Source organism: Plecotus auritus (genome assembly GCF_963455305.1).
Source record: "Plecotus auritus genome assembly, chromosome: 9".
Classification (NCBI taxonomy): Eukaryota; Metazoa; Chordata; class Mammalia; order Chiroptera; family Vespertilionidae; genus Plecotus; species Plecotus auritus.
The window spans coordinates 107,887,373-107,907,152 of NC_137783.1; the positions used below are offsets into that span (position 1 = coordinate 107,887,373).

Sequence of the window (19,780 nt, forward strand, 5' to 3'; positions counted from 1 at the left end):
AGCAACTTTCTATTTTAGCATTGGACTTAGAAAGAGATAATAAAGATCTTTAAATTTTTTTTTTTTATGGATTTTAAAAGAGAAAGGAAGAGGGAGAGATAGAAAACATCGATGAGAGAAACATCAACATTGGCTGCCTCCTGCATGCCCCTCACTGGGGACTGAGTCCACAACTTGGATGTGTGCCCTGACTGGGAATCGAACTGGTGACCTCATGGTGCATGGATTGATGCTCAACCACTGAGCCACACCAGCCGAACAATAAAAGTCTTTTAATAGACTTTTTCTTGCTCTACTTTTTTTTTTTTTTTTACTATTTTAGAACTCATTTTATTTTTCTTGTTGCCAATATCTATCATTTAATTGCACAACACATACATTTATACAACTACAAAGAGGTTTTGTTTATTTGAAGTTCATTTGTCCTCAATGTAACATAAGCTCTCTGGGGACAAGGGCTTTGTCATTTTTGTTTTCACACACTATGCTTCTTCACTTGTAAAGAATAAGTGAACATATTTCTATTTTAAAGGAATAAGATAAATCACAATTTGTGATTTTGAAAGTAAAGAGAAAAATTAAATCTCATGGGAAAGGTTTCTTTTGGCTTGGTTCTATTTTATATAATGTGGTTTTAAATTACTGGCTTAAATCACAATGATTTCAGTCATGTGCCACCTAACAATGGGGATATGTTCTGAGAAATGTGTTGTTAGGCAATTTTGTCTTTGTACGAATATCACAGAATGCCCTTTATACAAACTTAGGTGGTATAGCCTACTACCCACCTAGGCTAGATGGTATAGCTTATTGCTCCTAGGCTACGAACTTATACAGCAGGTAACTGTACTGAATACTGTAGGCAATTTTAACACAATGGTATTTGTGTAACTAAACGGAGAAAAGAAACAATAAAATACAGTATATCTTTCTTCTTTAATATAAATTAACCTGGGCTTCCTATACCTTTTTTACTTTATAAACTTTTTAATATTTTTAAAATTTCAACTCTTTTGTATTAACATTTAGCTTAAAGCACAGCTGTACACAACACTTATTTCTTTACATCTTTATTCTATAAGCTTTTTCTATTTTAAACACCTTTTATTTTTACTTTTTAAAATTTTGGTCAAGACTAAGACACAAATATACACATTAGCCTAGACCTACACAGTATCAGTGTCATCAATACCACCGTCTTCCAGCTCCACCTCCACATCTTGTCCCACTGCAAGGTCTTTAAGGGCAATAAAGTGCATGGAGCTGTCATATCCTATGATAAGAATACCTTCTGGAATACCTACTAAAGGACCTGCCTGAGGTCCTTCTTGAGGAAATAGGTCCACGGTGGTTTGCTTCGTTTGTTTCTTTTTTTTCATCATAGATTTGCTTGTAAGCAGATAATGTACCATGATAACTTTCCTAAACAGCCACCATAGGTTTCACATACTTTCAAGTCCTTTACCGTTAGCCAGTACTGTGATCTATGGTATTTTGGTAAATACAAAATTGCTTTCAGAAATTTTGTATTTACTAGTATTGTGAAGCTTTCTCTTTCTATTGGTGTTTGTGTCAAATTTAGGCCCCCAACTTCTCTCCCTCTTTTCCACATAGTTTTTCAAACCTCCCCAAGTCTAAAACATCAGATGTAGTTCTGTTGGAATGTGGTGTTTATTTTGTATTAAAAAACAAATTGAAGTTCACAGTATTCTTTTTCTTCTAAGGCTGGAAGTGTGGGTTAAGTATGGCTTTATTTACATTATTTTAAAAAAATTACACTATTTCATAACCTGTTTGGTTTTCTGGGGAAATGAGTGGACAAATTCAAACATAAGAGGCCACCATTATTCTAAAGCAACCTGGAAATCCCTCAGATCTTTTTATTCCTATTGTTATTACTGATTATGATTATTGGTATTTTATAAACATTCTTAACACACCCCAGGAAATAAGCAAAGTGCTAAGTTTGTGGACAAGTCTTCCTTTTGAAGAAAAATCAAGTAACTTTCTTAAAATATCATGCATAGACAAACAGATTCAGAAATCAAAGTCTCTCACATCTAATTACTAATCTAGTTATGGTAGAATCTGACATGATACACTATAGCTTACAGTTTTGTGGTATTTAGAAGTGTTTATGCTCATATATAAATAACATCTATCTTGTGCTAAAACAAAAAAAATTGTTTTTAGCTTAGAAAGTTATATAAAAAAAAAACTAGAATAGAATCCATGTTCTTTGCTATTTTTGTCTTTATGATGATAATGCAATAACATGACAGTGATTTTCACATCTTGAGTTCTAGTAAAGTTCGTTCATGCATCTATGCAACATTTATTGAGGACCACTAAATTGCCAAATAATAGGGATACAACTAAGACACAGTCCCTGCCTCACAGAAAGCAGAGGAATATGAGTGTTGCAGATGGCTAGATACATACAATACAGTGTCCTTTAAAAAAAGTCTAAAAATATGCAAACTATCTCTATATATAAACCCTAATATGCAAATAGACCGAACAGCGGAACAACTGCACAACCAGTTGTTATGACATGCGCTGACCACCAGGGGGTGTGCATGGAACATGGTGGGCGTTGGCCATAGCAGGATGGTGGGGCAGGTGAGCGGGAATTACCAGACCAAGGTGGGGCGCCAGTCACTGTCATCAAGGCGAGCCTCTAGTGGTTACTGAAAATTCTTTGCTCCCTTGCACCGCAGTCCCACCCGGCGCTCACACTTGCTGCCAGTGCCGGCCCCGCTCGCACCTGCTGCCAGCGCCCGACACTAGCCCCAATCACTCAGTGCCACCAACAGGTGCGAGCGGAGGCTGCCGGCCCCAATTGTCCCTGAGGGCTTCTCCACCTCCCCCTGCTCCTGAGGGGCAATCGGTGCAGCAGCCACCACTTGCACCTGCTGATGGCACCGGCCCCGCTTGCACCCACTGCTGGCACCAGCCCCAATCGCTCCACACCATCAGCAGGTGCGAGTAGGGCCGGTGCCATCAGCGCTTGGGAGCGGCAGCAGTGGGAGCGGGGCTGCAGGCAGACAGGAAACCAGGGACCACGGTGGGAGGGGCCAGGTGGGGGCATGGAGGATGGGCCAAGACCCGCCCCTGTGCCCACTGCAGCCTCGCAGCCCACAGTTCCTCTCAAGGTGCACAATTTCGTGCACTGGGCCCCTAGTACTATACTAGTATATACTTTTAACAATACACATAAATGTAGTATAAATACAAAAGCATGGAAAAATGATAATCAAATTCAGTATAGTGGTTAACTCTGAAAGTTGAGGTGGGAGAATGAAGGGAATAAAATCAGGTAGGAAAACAAAGGAAGCTTCAATTTTATCTATAGTTTGTAGTTTATTTCTTTTAAAAAGAAAAAGTAAGATCTGAAACAAATATTGCAAAATGCTAAAATCTGACAAAGCTCCATAATAAGAGACATGGATATATTTGTTATATTTTTTCTATTCTTTTCTGTATGCTTGAAATATTTTGTGATTTTAAAAAAACACATTCAATCCACTGGCAAGATTTATGGAGTTTTAATTCATAACAATTTAATAAACAACACAAAATTGAGAGAGAGAACCAATATTAGGAATGAATGAGAAAAACAGCCTGAACACTGTATATTATTTTTAGATGAAGTGTGATACATACCTGTGAGTGCTAAATAAGCAGCAATGTACCGCTTTTCCAGTCCATCTCTAACACTCTGAATTGCACCAAAAATTGGAGGTATAATCATAATCAGGTTACTCACTGTATTCCCTATAGAAGAAAAGCACGAGAAGATAAGTTAACCAATACTACTTTAAATAAAGATATATTCACTTGGTCATTATTAACAAACATTAAAGAGATAACTTCTCAGAAAGATGGTGGAATGATATTTACAAGGTGCTAAAAGAAAATTTTCTACTCAACAAAAATTTCTTTTAAGAACCCAAGTAGGCCCTGGCCAGTTTGGCTCAGTGGATTGAGTGTCGACCTATGGACCAAAGGGTCCCAGGTTCGATTTCAGTCAAGGGCACATACCTTGGTTGTAGTCTCCTTCCCAGCCTGGGCCCTGGTGGGGATGTGTGCAGGAGGCAACCAATCGATGTGGTTCTCTCACATCAACATTTCTCTCTATCTTTCCCTCTCTTTCCCACTCTCTCTAAAAGATCAAGAAAAAAAATATCCAAAAGTGAGGATTAACAAAATAAAAACAAACAAACAAAAAGAACCCAAGTAAAATAAAGATACCTTCAGACAAATGAAACTAAGAATTGTCAACATGAACATCTACCAAAGAAAATCGTAAATTCTAAAGGTAAAACGAAAAAGTGTCTCAGAAAAAACCTCAAAGATACAGCAGAAAATGGGTTGGAGAAGGCAGCCTACACCATGCCATGGAGAGGGTCCATGGATACAGTATGACAAGATGAAATACAGGATTGTGCTAATTTTGTCTGCTCAATCAAATACTAACAAATGAGGATTTGCACTTTGCACTTCTTTTTAAAATTTCATTTTTGTAGTAATGTTTTTAGTTTCTAATAAAACATGAAAGGCAACGAATCTTAATCTGATCTTTGTTTTTGTTTTCTTTTTTAAATATGTTTTTTAAAATTGATTTTAGAGAGAAACAGGAAGGGAGAGGGAGAGAGAGGAGAGAAACATCGATGAACAGCTGCTTCCCGTGTGTACCCTGACCAGGGAATAAACCTGAAACCTGGGCATATGCTATGACCAGGAATTGAACCAATGACGATGCTCACCCAATTGAGCCACACCAGCCAGGGCATATGCCCTGACTGGGAATCGAATCATGACCTCCCAGCTCTTATCTTTATAAAAACAAAACTCAAACGATAGCAAAGAAACAAACAAACAAAAAAAAACCCAACAGCAGAAATAAATAGTAAAATGGGGAAATAAATAGCTAAACTATTTTATAAATTTATTCTGGGTAGAATAAAATGGCACAATACATTCAAAATTTCAAATAAATGAATTTCAACATTGGAGCTGATATTAAGTAAGACATATACCAGTTAATGGACATATACAGAACACTCTACACTACAACAATAGCATATAAATTCTTCTCAAGTGCACATGGAACATTTCCCAAAGTAGATCATATATTAGGCCATAAATTAAGTCTCAAGAGGCTTAAAAAATAGATATTATATAAAGTATCTCCTCCAACCACAATAAAATGAAGTTAGAAATAAATAACAGAAGAAAAACTGGAAATTTTCACAAACTTATGGAAATTAAAAAACAACCAACAGATCAAAGAAGAAATCTCAAGGGAAATTAGAAAATACTTAGAGATTAATTAAAATGAACACACAACATAACACTAGTGAAATGCAACAAAAGCAGTGCTAAAGGGAAAATTTATAGCTATAAACAGATAGAAAACAAGGATCTTCAAGCTGATTTGAAAGAATATTATTTACTAACATGAAAATATACAACACACTGGTAAAGGCAAATATATAGCCAAATTCAGAACTGTAATATGATGGTGTATACTAGTAGTCACTCTAGCAATACAGGTAAAAGGAAAAAAATATTAAAAATAAGTAAAGCTACAATAATTTGTGAATGAATACACAATAAAAAACAGGTAAACTGTATTATCAAAAACCTAAAATGGGAGAATAAAAGGTAGAGTTTTAGTATGAGAAACTATCAGCGTGAAGAGACTGTTATATGTAAGCCTCATGGCAACCACAAAGTAAAAACCTATAGGAGATACCAAAAAAATTAAGAGATACCAAAAAAATTAAGCCTACCACTACAGAAAATCATAAATTCACAAAGGAACACAGCAGGAGAGAAAGAAAGGAACAAGAGAACTACAAAACAGCCAGAAAGGCATTAGTAATCCACAGTAGGCTATTAATAATTACTCTAGCCGAAACCGGTTTGGCTCAGTGGATAGAGCGTCGGCCTGCGGACTGAAGGGTCCCGGGTTCGATTCCGGTCAAGGGCATGTGCCTTGGTTGTGGGCACCTCCCCAGTGGGAGGTGTGCAGGAGGCAGCTGATCGATGTTTCTCTCTCATTGATGTTTCTAGCTCTCTATCCCTCTCCCTTCCTCTCTGTAAAATATCAATAAAATATATTTTTTTTAAAAAAAATAATAATTACTCTAGCCCTAGCTAGTTTGGCTCAGTGGATAGAGCGTCAGCCTGTGGACTGATTCTGGTCAAGGGCACATGCCTAGGTTGTGGGCTTGATCCCCAATAGGGGACGTGCAGGAGGCAGCCAATCAATGATACTCCTTCACCATTAATGTTTCTATCTCTCTTTCCCTCTCCCTTCCTCTTTGAAATCAATAAAGATATGTTAAAAAAATAATAATTACTCTAAATGTAAATGGTTCAAGTCTCCAAGAGATTCACTTCAGCTTCAAGGACACACATAGGCTCAAAGTGAAGTGATGAAAAAAGATATTCTACGCAAGTGAAAAAAATCAAAAGAGAGCAAGGATAGCTACTCTTTTTATCAGACTTTAAGCCAAGAGGCAAAGATCATTATGTAACAATGAAGGGTCAATTCATCAAGAGAATATAGCGATTGTAAATATACATGCACCCAACATCAAATGATGGCAAGGGTGTAGAGAAAGTGGAATCATTGTGCATTGTTGATGGGAATGTAAAGAGGGACAGTCACTATGGAAAACAGTTTGGAGGTTCCTAAAAAAATTAAAAATGGAACTACAATCTAATTAAGCAATTCCACCTCTTGGTATATATCCAAAGGAAGTGAAAATAGGATCTCCTTAAGTTAAGTTTATTCCTAGGTATCTTAATTTTTTTGGTGCAATGGTAAATGGGATTGCTTTTTTATTTTTATTTTATTTTTTATTTTTTTTAATTGTTTGAAGTATTAAAAATAGTAGTACATATGTCTCTTTTTTCCCCCATTGACCTCCCTCCACCCTCCCCTTCCCCCCAGTACATGCCTTTACCTGCCCCCCCCCGCAGTGTCTTTTATCCATTGGTTATGCTTATATGCATGCGTACAAGTCCTTCAGTTGATCTCTTACAGCCCCCTACCCCAAAACCTCCTCTGCCTTCCTGCTGTAGTTTGACAGTCTGTTCAATGCTTCTTTGCTTCTGTATCTATTTTTCCCCCTTTTCTTTCCTTTAAAAAATCTTGCCACTGCAGACTAGAAATAAACATATAATAACAAAAAATGTTTGAGTTCCTATTTCAATGTCCAACAGTTCTGATTCCCCGTTTCAATGTCAAACAGTTCCTTATGTGTACATGTCAGCAATGATATCTGGATGGTGGGCACATGGTGGCAATGCAGGTCCAACCCTCTCTGGTTTGGTCCTAGGCACGCTGCTGCGTCACACAGCTTCTGACTGCTAGCGTGGCAAGGCGTCGTCAGCGTCTCCCATCTCTGGACTGTTTCTCCTCTTGTCTTCGTGGTTGGAGCAGACCTGTCAATTCCTCTCTGTTGCAGGAATCCACATGGTCTTGGAGTTGTTTTCTGAAAATATACAAACATATTCTCGACCGAAAGTTAATAAAGGAATCTTTTCTATATAATTGATTTGGGATCCTTTTTATTTTTGCCCAAACGATTTTCCTTTGTCTTATTTAGACACCATGTGTGTTTTTCATGGGTGTCTTGCTGTTAGCATTACAAATAAAAATTAATTTTGTAAAGTAAAAATTTTCTAGATGTAATTTACTTATAGGATATTTTTCCTTACATGATATTACCCTACTATCCCCCCTTTTTTGATTAATGGAGGCTTTTGTAAATTTTATAATGCAGTCTTGATAACTTTAAATTTTAATTTTTTGCACAAAAATATGACTGCTTTAGTTTCATTGCATGTTCAGGAATTTTACCATGAGATGAACTACCAATAGAAATTTTAGTTAACACTTTAAGAACAGCTTTTTGTCTAGTACAACTAAATTTTCTTGAATATTCACTTATTTGAATTAGCCTATTTAAATTAATCTGAAAACGTGATTATTATTTTACTGTCAAATTTAATACTCTATGGGATTGCTTTTTTAGTCTCTCTTTCTGTAAGTTCACTATTGGTATATAGAAATGCCATAGATTTCTTGGTGTTAATTTTGTATCCTGCTACATTGCCGAATTCATTTATTAAGTCTAATAATTTTTTTATGGAGTCTTTAGGGTTTTCTATGTACAGTATCATGTCATCTGCGAATAAGGACAATTTTGCTTCTTCTTTTCCAATTTGGATGCTTTTTATTTCTTCTTCTTGTCTGATCGCAATGGCTAGTACTACCAGTACTATGTCGAACAGGAGTGGTGAGAGTGGGCATCCCTGTCTTGTTCCTGTTCTTAGGGGAAATGGTTTTAGTTTTTGCCCATTGAGTATGATGTTGGCTGTGGGTTTATCATATATGGCTTTTATTATGTTGAGGTATGATCCTTCTATTCCCACCTTGCTGAGAGTTTTTATCAAGAAAGGGTGCTGGATTTTGTCAAATGCTTTTTCTGCATCAATTGATATGACTATGTGATTTTTATCTCTCAATTTGTTTATGTGATGTATCATGTTTATTGATTTGCGGATATTGTACCATCCTTGCATCCCCAGGATAAAGCCTACTTGGTCATGATGTATGATCTTTCTGATGTAATGCTGGATCCGATTTGCTAGAATTTTGTTGAGGATTTTGGCATCTATGTTCATGAGGGATATTGGCCTGTAATTCTCTTTCATTGTGTTGTCCTTATCTGGTTTTGGTATTAGGGTAATGCTGCCTTCACAGAATGAGTTTGGAAGTGTTCCTTTCTCTTGAATTTTTTGGAATAGTCTGAGGAGGATAGGTTTTAGTTCTTCCTTGAATGTTTGGTAAAACTCCCCTGTGAATCCATCTGTCCACGGGCTTTTGTTTGCTGGAAGCTTTTTGATGACTGCTTCAATTTCTTCCATAGTTATCGGCCTATTGAGATTTTTAGATTCTTCCTGATTGAGTTTTGGAAGGTTTTATTTTTCAAGGAATATGTCCATTTCCTCCAGGTTGTCTAGTTTGTTGGAATAGAGTTGTTCATAGCACTTTTTAACAATCCTTTGTATTTCTATGGGGTCTGTTGTTATTTCGCCTATTTCATTTCTGATTTTGTTTATTTGGGTCCTCTCTCTTTGCTTCTTGGTGAGCCTGGCTAGAGGTTCATCAATCTTGTTTATCCTTTCAAAGAATCAGCTCTTGGTTTCATTGATCTTTTGTATTGCTTTTTTTGGTCTCCCATTTACCATCGCACCAAAAAAATTAAGATACTTAGGAATAAACTTAACTAAGGAGGTAAAAGACCTGTAAGCGGAAAACTACAGGACACTGAAAAAAGAGACAGAGGAAGACATAAACAGATGGAAGAACATACCATGTTCATGGATTGGTAGAACCAACATCATTAAAATGTCCATACTACCCAAAGCAATATATAGATTCAATGCACTCCCCATTAAAATTCCAACAACATATTTCACAGACCTAGAATGAACTCTCAAAAAATTCATCTATAATAAAAAAAAAAGACCCCGAATAGCTGCAGCAATCCTGAGAAAGAAGAACAAAGTAGGTGGGATTTCAATACCAGATATCAAGCTGTATTACAAAGTCAATGTTCTCAAAACAGCCTGGTACTGGCACAAGGACATATAGACCAATGGAATAGACTAGAGAACCCAGAAATTGACCCAAACCACTATGCTCAATTAATATTTGACAAAGGAGGCATGAACATACAATGGAGTCAAGACAGTCTCTTCAATAAATGGTGCTGGGAAAATTGAACAGATACATGCAAAAAAAATGAAACTAGACCACCAACTTACACCATACACAAAAATAAACTCAAAATGGATAAAGGACTTAAACATAAGACAGGAAACCATAAAAATACTAGAGGAATACACATGGAGCAAAATGTCAGACATATGCCAAAACAATTTCTTCACCAATACCGCTCCTAGAGCAATGGAAACTAAAAAGAAAATAAACAAATGGGACTACATCAAAATAAAAAGCTTTTGCACAGGAAAGAAACAATCAACAAAACAACAAGAAAGCCCACTGCATGGGAGAACATATTTGCCAATGTTATCTCCAATAAGGGTTTAATCTCCAACGTTTACAAGGAACTCATACAACTTAACAAAAGGAAGATAAACAACCCAATCAAAAAATGGGCAATGGACCTAAATAGATACTTTCTGAAAGAAGACAGAAGGAAGGCAAAGAGACATATGAAAACATGCTCAAAGTCACTAATTATCCGAGAGATGCAAATCAAAACAACAATGCAGTACCATCTCACACCTGTCAGATGGCTATCATCAACAAATCAACAAACGACAAGTGCTGGCAAGGATGAGGAGAAAAAGGAACCCTCGTGCACTGCTGGTGGGAATGCAGACTGGTGCAGCCACTGTGGAGAACAGTATGGCGTTTCCTCAAAAAACTAAAAATGGAACTGCCATTTGACCCAGTAATCCCACTTCTAGGAATATATCCCAAGAAACTAGAAACACCAATCAGAAAGGATATATGCACCCCTATGTTCATAGAGGCACAATTCACCATAGCTAAGATTTGGAAACAGCCTAAGTGCCCATCAGCAGATGAGTGGATTAAAAAACTGTGGTACATCTACACAATGGAATACTACTCTGCGGTAAAAAAGAAGGAATTCTTACCATTTGCAACAGCATGGATGGAACTGGAGAGCATTATGCTAAGGGAAATGAGCCAGTTGGAGAAAGATAAATATCACATGATCTCACTCATTTATGGACTATAATGAACAACATAAACTGATAAACAAAAACAGATCCAGAGTCAGAGAAGCATCGATCAGACAGTCAAACCTCAGAGGGAAGGTAGGGGAAGGTGGAGATAAGGGGAAGAGATCAACCAAAGGACTTGTATGCATGCATATAAGCCTAACCAATGGACACAGACAACAGGGGGGTGAGGGCATGAGTGGGGAGGTGGGGGGGGCAGTCAGGGGGATAAGAACACATATGTAATACCTTAATCCATAGAGAAAAAAAAGAAAAAGAAAGAATTAGTCTGTTTTCATGCACAATACTAAAATATAAAAATAAAAAAATAGTATCTCAAAGATCTGCAACTCCATGTTCACTGCAGCATCCAATAAAGTAAAACACACAATGTCTGGCATCCAATCAAAGATTATCAGGTATACAAAGAAGAAAAACACAACCTATAATGAGAAAAATAATCAATTGAAACCAATCCAGAACTGACACAGATTTCAGAATTAGCAGACAGATTAAAGCAGTTCATATAAAAGTCTAGAAAATACAAACTAACTTATAGTGGCATAAAATAGATCAGTGGTTGTGGGACAGGGCTCAGGAAGAAGAGACAGTGGGATGGAGAAGGAGGACTTATAAAGGGACATGAGAAAACCTGGAAGTGACAGATATGTTCACTATCTTGGATTGCAGTAATGGTTTCACATGTGTATACACACATCAAAACTCAATTTGTACACTTTAAATTCTGCATTCTATTGTATGTCAACTATACCTCAATAAAGCTGTTTTTTGTTTGTTTTTAAGTTTTGCCTCTGGGGAGTAGAATTAGAGATAGAAAGGAAAGAGTTAGGGAAAGCACTGCTTTCTGATTTTGCTACAAGTCTTAACACTAGCTGGTTTTTTTAATCTACCTTTTAATCTATTACTTTGATAAAATAAAAAGTTAAAGAACCTTTTAAGAAAGGGGATAAAATAGTTGAGGATAGTTTCATAGATGTGATAAGATTTGAGCCAGATTCTGAAAGGAGAGAAAGAACTAACATCTACTGATAGCCTATTAAGTATCAGGTACTAGACCTCACATTATACATGTGCTAACTTATTTGCTCTTCACAACAACTTTGTGAAGTATTATTATACAAATAATAAAATCAGGCTGAGAGATTATATAATTTACTCAAGTTCTTACAGCTCTCTGTCCTTACAGCCAATGTTCCTTCCCCTAAATGCACTAGCACAATGTTTACACAAAAAAGTCCTTATTAATATTTTAAAAATGATATCAGAGAGTATTTCAATTTGCACAAATAGCAAAATAATCTTCCTAGGTGGAGTGTGAAAACATAAGGTGTAGAGCTAGACAGATTAAACAACAGTTATCTATAGCTTTAAGTAAACCTGTAGAATATCGTACCATTCAGGAGAGCCCTAGGATTCAAACTAATGAAAACCTTTACTGATGAATGAGATAAAGGAATTAAAACATGCCCAAAGGTACATATAATATTAAATTCAGCTGATATATCCATACTATAGAAATCAGAAATACATTTCAAATGACCTGGAGACAGGGGATTTGGGTAGTTAGTGGGCATCCAGGTCAGATAAAGATGCTACAACTAATGTATCTCTCTATAAAGCTGAGTAAACATAGATTAAATACATTTTTGACTCCCAAGTAAGACTGCAGTTTGAACCTGTAACTGCAGCTGTGGAGCTACAGATATAACTTACAATAGCATCAAAACACATCATATACCCAGGTACAAACCTAGCAAAAGATGTGCAAGACTAATAAAACTCCCAACAGGTTTTTTGGGTACAAATTGATAAGCTGATTTAAACTTTACATGAAAATTAAAAAGGCCAAGAAAACAACAAAACTGAAGTATTTACACCAAACATGTCAAACTCGCAGCCGGCATCAGCTACAAATTTGACATGCTTGATTTACACTATTAGATATCAAGGCCTATTTTCAATGATAGACAAATAGAAAAATAGAACAGTTAAGATTCCAAGAACAGTCCGCGAACCCGAACCTGGCCCCCGCTCCAGCCCGAGCCCCAGCCCGGGTCCAGCCAGAGCAGCTGACTGCGCGTTCACGATCCGCTGGGAGCCGCCATTCTCATCGCCATCATGAACATCCTCAATGCAAGGCCAGAGGACCTGATGAACATGCAGCACTGCAACCTGCTGTGCCTGCCAGAGAACTACCAAATGAAGTACTACTTCTACCATGGCTTCTCCTGGCCCCAGCTCTCTTACATCGCTGAGGATGAGAATGGGAAGATTGTGGGGTCTGTCCTGGCCAAAATGGAAGAGGACCCAGATGATGTGCCTCACGGACATATCACTTCACTGGCTGTGAAGCGTTCCCACCGGCGCCTTGGCCTGGCTCAGAAGCTGATGGACCAGGCCTCCCGAGCCATGATCGAGAACTTCAATGCCAAATACGTCTCCCTGCATGTCAGGAAGAGTAACCGGGCCGCCCTGCACCTCTATTCCAACACCCTCAACTTTCAGATCAGTGAAGTGGAACCCAAATACTATGCAGATGGGGAAGATGCATATGCCGTGAAGTGGGATCTCACCCAGATGGCCGATGAGCTGAGGCGGCACCTGGAGCTGAAGGAAAAGGGCAGGCACACAGTGCTGGGCGCCATCGAGAACAAGGCGGAGGGCAAGGGCAACTCACTGCCCAGCTCAGGAGAGCCCGGTCGTGAGGAGAAGGGCCTGGCTGCTGAGGACAGCGGTGGTGACAGCAAGGACCTCAGCGAGGTCAGCGAGACCACAGAGAGCACCGACGTCAAGGACAGCTCAGAGGCCTCCGACTCAGCTTCCTAGAGCCTCCTCTCCCTGCCCTGGCCTGCCCCTCCCTTCCTCACCTGAGGTTTCACAATAAACTTCACCCAGGGTGGGGGAAGGAAAAAACAAAGATTCCAAGAACAGCCTAGTGTGCTCAGGGGTTGAGCATTGACCAATGAACCAGGAGGTCACGGTTCAATTCTCGGTCAGGGCATATGCCTGGGTTTCGAGCTTGCTCCCTGGTCAATGATTCTCATCATTGATGTTTCTATCTCTCTCTCCCTCTCCCTTCCTGTCTCTGAAATCAATAAAAACATATTTAAAAAAAAACATTCCAAGAACAAACTAACATTTATTCATCTGATTTATGAAAAACATGGCCCTGTAGTATAGTATAAAGAAGATGGCCTTGCCATAGCCAGTTTGGCTCAGTGGATAGAGTGTCGGCCTACGGACTGAAGTGTCCCAGGTTTGATTCCAGTCAAGGGCACATGCCCAGGTTGCCGGCTTGATCCTAGTAGGTGGCGTGCAGGAGGCAGCCAATCAATGATTCTCTCTCATCATTGATGTTTCTATCTCTCTCTCCCTCTCCCTTCCTCTCTGAAATAAAAATATATTATAAAAAAAAAAAGATGGTCTTTTGGAACTAGATAATTACATAGGGAAAAATGAATCTGAATACCAAGCTCACACTTTTTATAAAAAATAAATTCCAGATGTGCTGTGGATCTAATGGTAAAAGGTAAAACAATATAACTGTTAGAAGAAAACATGGGAGAACATCTTCATGATGTTCGAGTGGCAACAAGTTTTAAATAGGCCATGAAAAGAATTAACCACAAAGGCAAAAAAACTAAAAAGTCAAGAAGACTACAGAGTCAAACTAAGACTATAAAGTCAAGAAGAAAAAAAACGAACTGTTTTATAAAAAGCTGATATACAGAATAATAGATATGAAATTGCTTTGTAAATAAGGTGATATATAAATGTTAACTAATTTGACTTTACTGAACATGCACAGAAAATGATCACAGAATGAAAAATTTTGGTTAAAAAGTATTGGTCAGGGTCCAATCATCCTATATAATAAAAGGCTAATATGCAAATTGTCCCCTTGACTGGGAGTTCAACCAGGGCGTGGGGCTGGCCGGCCAACTGCCCGTGGCCCCCTCCTCCCAGCTGTCCCGGCCCGATCAGCCCCGATCAGGGCAGGCCTGCCGGACCCCAACAGTGCACAAATTAGTGCACCAGGCCTCTAGTGAGAGATAAATGACAGAGTAATTTGAACAGGAAAAGTTTACTATAAAGAATCATCTATATTATAAAAACCCAGTGGCCCTAACACCGTAACAACCAAAGACCAGTCACCAGGAGGTGTGCGCAGCAAGGCACATGTGGGTGGGCAGGGCTGCGTGCATGGTGAGGCACATATAGGTGGGCGGGGACTTGACTCTGGGTCTCGTGGCACGGCAGGACTCAGGGGAGTCCCATGGCGGGGTCTGGGGTCCTGGGTCTTGCGCAATTTCCTGCAGGTCTGGGTCTTGTGCAATTTTTGATCTAGATCTTGTTGGACAGTGCATGACCATAGCTCACCAAAAAGCAGAGAAATTGCTGGGGCACTACACCTATACACTTTATTGAAAATTCACTCTTCGGAATTTATTCTTTACTTTATTTAATAATTTTTTTTATTGTCTAAAGTTTTATATATGTCTCCTTTCCCCCCAATTGACCGCTCCCCCCAGCCATTCCCACCCCGGGTTTGGAATTTATTCTTAATCTACTTTTCCCTGGGTGCCAGGGAAAGCTGATGACATAGAGGAAGGGGACTACTGATTGCAATACTCTGCCAGGAGCTGGCCTGGAGAAGCTGACCCAGCTTCAGGATCTGGCCATTGGGAGAAGCCTCAAGCATTGTATGAGACAGATGCTGGATAAGTCACTTGCACACTGCAGACCCAGGCACTGGTAAAGCCAGAACACCATACCAGGAAGAAAAACCCCTTCCTCTCTTGTGTCCACTGACAAAGTTTAATATCCTGCCAGCTTGTCAAAGGCAACATTTTAAGGGCCCAGGTCCATTTTCTCAGAGCATGCAATAGTGAATTTGAAGCTGAGGTGTAAAAAAATTTGATAATTAGCACAATTACAAAACTAGGTTTCCACCAATCATGGCTGGGTAAAACTATGCTTGGTGAGGGTTCCCCAAACACCAAAATGACAAGAATGGGAATTTTAAGATGGTGAAATAATGGATTTTTTTTCCTGTTCTTTTTCCCCATATTTTCTATATATAATGTAGTTATATTGTTTTATGATTTAAAATTAAAATATTAATAATATAAATGGCCTTGGCTGAGTGGCTCAGTTGGTTGGAGTGTCGCCCTGTACACCAAAAGGTTTCGGGTTCAATTCCTGGTCAGGGTACATACCTAGGTTGTGGGTTCCATCCCCAGTTAGCGTGTATGGGAGGCAACTGATCAATGTTTCTCTCTCACATCGATGTTTTTCTCTCTCTCTCTCCCCAAGTCCCCCCACCCCACCTTTCTCTTTCTAAGTATATCCTCAGGTGAGAATTAAAAAGAAATAATAATAATAATATAAATGAATGGTAGAAAAATAAAGGTTAAATTACCTCTACTAAGAGTTTGAGGTGATCCCAGAAAATTCAATTAAAACAGGTTTGGTTTTTTTTCTGAAAATAAAAACTAGAGGTTCATTCATATCTCACACAATAGTGTACTAAAACATTAATGTTAAGAAACCTTTTTTTCCCAAGAGAGAAATCCTACTTGTATATTGACTTAGGGATTTCCAAAAATCTGAAAACTATGATTTTTATACACCAAATACAATTTATTGGTAAGAAGGTTGACAACAGTTCAGTAACTTCAAGATTTGTTAATATGTAAAGTCACCTCTTGCAAGCAAAAAGAAAACTCTAGTATCAAAAGTATAGGAGACCTGGAAGTGAATAGAGTTGAACATCACACACTCAGGATTGATCTCACCTGAGAAAGAGGCCTAGAGGAAGAGGAAAGAAGAGCCAAAAAAGACTCTTTACCAGGAGTGTAGCCATCGAATCCTCTCAGGAGGAGTGGGAATGCCTGGACCCTGCTCAGAGAACTCTGTCCAGGAACATGATATTGAAGAACTATAGGAATCTTCTCTCCCCGGGTGAAATGACATTCTTCAGTTAACACTTAAAGGCTGCTTTGCATCTCATCTTTTAAACTGGAGTCCATAAAAACTTCACATGGTTGACCCACATCCCAGTGCTCTCTTATTCTCTGGCTACAGTCAACTGTTTATGTTGCTGACCACACCCCTGCCCATCAACCTTCTCCATGGCAGTGCCAAAAGTTGTTTCTACAACCACCTGCTACTAACAATGCCTTTCAGTAGAATCCATTCCCTGTTGTGTGTCATTATGTTATTTTGCCCTTGAGGTGGCCTTTGTTCTGATGATTGTTATGAGGTCAAAATTTATTAACTTTGGATAAGTACATATTAATTTCCACTGATTCATAATAACATTATATATCCACTAGTCTACAGAGTAAGAACATTCCTCACCTCATGTCTCTTTATGCAAGCGATTGTGTTAAGAGATCCAGATACATGATTTCAGATAATTAGAGGAGGCCAGAAAAAGCAACACTATTATTTTTATACTAGAGGCCCGGTGCACGAAATTCATGCATGGAGGTGGTGGTGTCCCTCAGCCTGGCCTGTGCCCTCTCACAATTTGGGACCCCTCAGGTAGGGTCCCTAAGCCTGGCTGGTGATCAGGGCCTATTGGGGCTTTCCTTCCCCTGGCTGCCAGCAGCTGGCCCCACTGCCACTGCTTGCCATCTGTATGGCGCTGCCCCTCCTCCCCTGCCACCAGTTGCCTCCCTCTGCAGGTGACAGGCATGGGGTGTGATAGCTTGGCTGGCCTGGGCCTCCCTCTGTGGGGCAATTGCTGGCTGGCCTGGCACACCCACCACAGCATCGCTGGTCAGTGGCCTGGACCTCCCTCTGTGGGGCAATTGATCGTGGGGCCCCCAGATCAATCGCCCCACAGAGGGAGGCCCCGCCCACCTGGCTGGGGCTCCATGATTGATTGCCACGTAGAGGGTAGCCTGGGACTCCCTCTGTGGGGCAATCAATTGTGAAGCCCCTCCATTGATCGCCCTGCAGAGGGTGGCCTGGGCCTCCCTCTGTGGGGCAATCGTGGGGCGATGGCGGGGCCGCCCAACCAATCGCATTGCACCTGCCTTGGCTGGCCTGGCGCCAGTGCGTGTCATAGCGTGGTTGTCTGGAAGGTCGTCTGGACGGTCGTTCTGCTGTTTGGTCATTTGGTCCATTTGCATATTACGCTTTTATTATTATAGGCAACAAACAAGGACATTTGGCCTCAAAAAGGTTAACATGCCAAAAGTGATAAATTTCTATTTTTAAAATATATTGTGAAATTGATAATTCAGTTGGTCTGTTATTTTCTTTTAACTACAGGCAGTCCTCAGGTTACGTCGGGCTTGACGTACGTCGTTTCATGGTTACGTCGCCATCTCCCATTTACAGTATTTATAAAAAAAAAGTTCCGCCAAAACCGGTTTGGCTCAGTGGATAGAGCGTTGGCCTGTGGACTGAAGGGTCCCGGGTTCGATTCCGGTCAAGGGCATGTACCTTGGTTGCGGGCACATCCCCAGTGGGGGGTGTGCAGGAGGCAGCTGATCGATGTCTCTCTCTCATCGATGTTTCTAGCTCTCTATCCCTCTCCCTTCCTCTCTGTGAAATATCAATAAAATATATTTAAAAAAAAAAAAAAAGTTCCATCATTTTGACATATGTACATATGTGCTTTATGTTTTTTATTATTTATTTACCGCAAGCAAAGGTCAGGAATAGTTATCTTTCTTTTAAATTTTTTTTTACTGTTTCATTTCATTACTGCTGTGTATGTGCTCCATGTGAGTGATGTAGGTGCTTATGTAGGTGGGTTCCGACTTATGGCAAAAATCGTATTACGTCGCGCCATAGAAACAGATCTCCGCCGAAACCGGTTTGGCTCAGTGGATAGAGCGTCGGCCTGCGGACTGAAGGGTCCCGGGTTTGATTCCGGTCAAGAGCATGTACCTTGGTTGCGGGCACATCCCCAGTGGGAGGTGTGCAGGAGGCAGCTGATCGATGTTTCTCTCTCATTGATGTTTCTAACTCTCTATCCCTCTCCCTTCCTCTCTGTAAAATATCAATAAAATATATTTAAAAAAAAAAAAAAAAAAAAAGAAACAGATCTCCGACGTAATCCAAGGATCTACTGTTTTATAATCACATGTCCCCCAAAGTTTAGACATTGACAAAGGCCTGCTGCTAACAAACTCCCTCCAACAAACTCTTTGTCCTCCCCAACAGGGATTCATCATCTTGGACTCATGGTAAGCCTCCATTACTGTGTTCTTGACAGTTTCATTGTATCTGCACATATATGGACAGACTGAATTCATCTATTCTCCTCGTCATGTCCATTTCTAGAATTATGCTTTTTATACTTCTTAACAACATTCTATACATGTTTCCTAGAATATGTAGTAAAACTCTCTTGAGTATATGCCTACAAATAGAAATTTAAGAGTATTAAATTTGATACATTTGGGGGCAAATATTACAATAGAGTTAAACCTATGTTCCTTCCACCATTATCACACTGACTCTTTTTTAAAATCTCTTCCATTTCCCCCATACCCATGTTATAGTTCTCTCAGAATGGATCACCATTGTACAACATTCTAAATCAGTTTATCTTTTTTCTAAGAGAAGGACTTTTCTGTCCTAGCACACTTATCCTACCTAATAGAGGGAATATGCTAATTGACCCTCACGCCATTGCAAAGATGGCAGCACCCACAACCAATAAGGAGGGAATATGCTAATTGACTGCCACGCCCTCAAAGATGGCAGCACCCACAGCCACAAGATGGCGGCCCAGTCCCCTCAGCCCTGCCGGGGTGGCAGGCACGCAGCATGGGGTGGCCTAGGTGGGCCTGGCCACTCCATATACCTGCCTCCGGAGTCCCCCAGTCCCTTCAGCTCCCCAGCCGCCCAGGACCGGCCCGAGGTGCAGGCAAGCCTCTGATGGCAGCTGCCCAGCTGCCCAGGGCTACCCGAGGCTCAGGTAACCAAGGCCGGC

At 39.8% G+C, this 19,780-nt stretch overlaps 2 protein-coding genes across 3 annotated transcripts in view; one reads left to right on the forward strand and one right to left on the reverse strand.

Annotated features, from left to right (window-relative positions):
• Positions 1–19,780, reverse strand: part of ACER3 (alkaline ceramidase 3) — a 135,714-nt gene that overhangs the window by 81,153 nt on the left and 34,781 nt on the right. For both annotated transcript variants that reach the window (XM_080641914.1, XM_080641913.1), the window contains exon 2: positions 3,667–3,777. In XM_080641914.1, coding sequence (XP_080498040.1) covers positions 3,667–3,777 — 111 coding nt within the window. The remainder of the gene's footprint in view (positions 1–3,666; positions 3,778–19,780) is intronic.
• LOC308234069 (N-alpha-acetyltransferase 10-like) lies at positions 12,940–13,706 on the forward strand (the record flags this gene model as incomplete). The annotated part of the gene is made up of 1 exon (XM_080641267.1): positions 12,940–13,706. One exon carries the CDS (start codon positions 12,940–12,942, stop codon positions 13,645–13,647), a length of 708 nt encoding a protein of 235 aa, XP_080497393.1. The 3' UTR covers positions 13,648–13,706.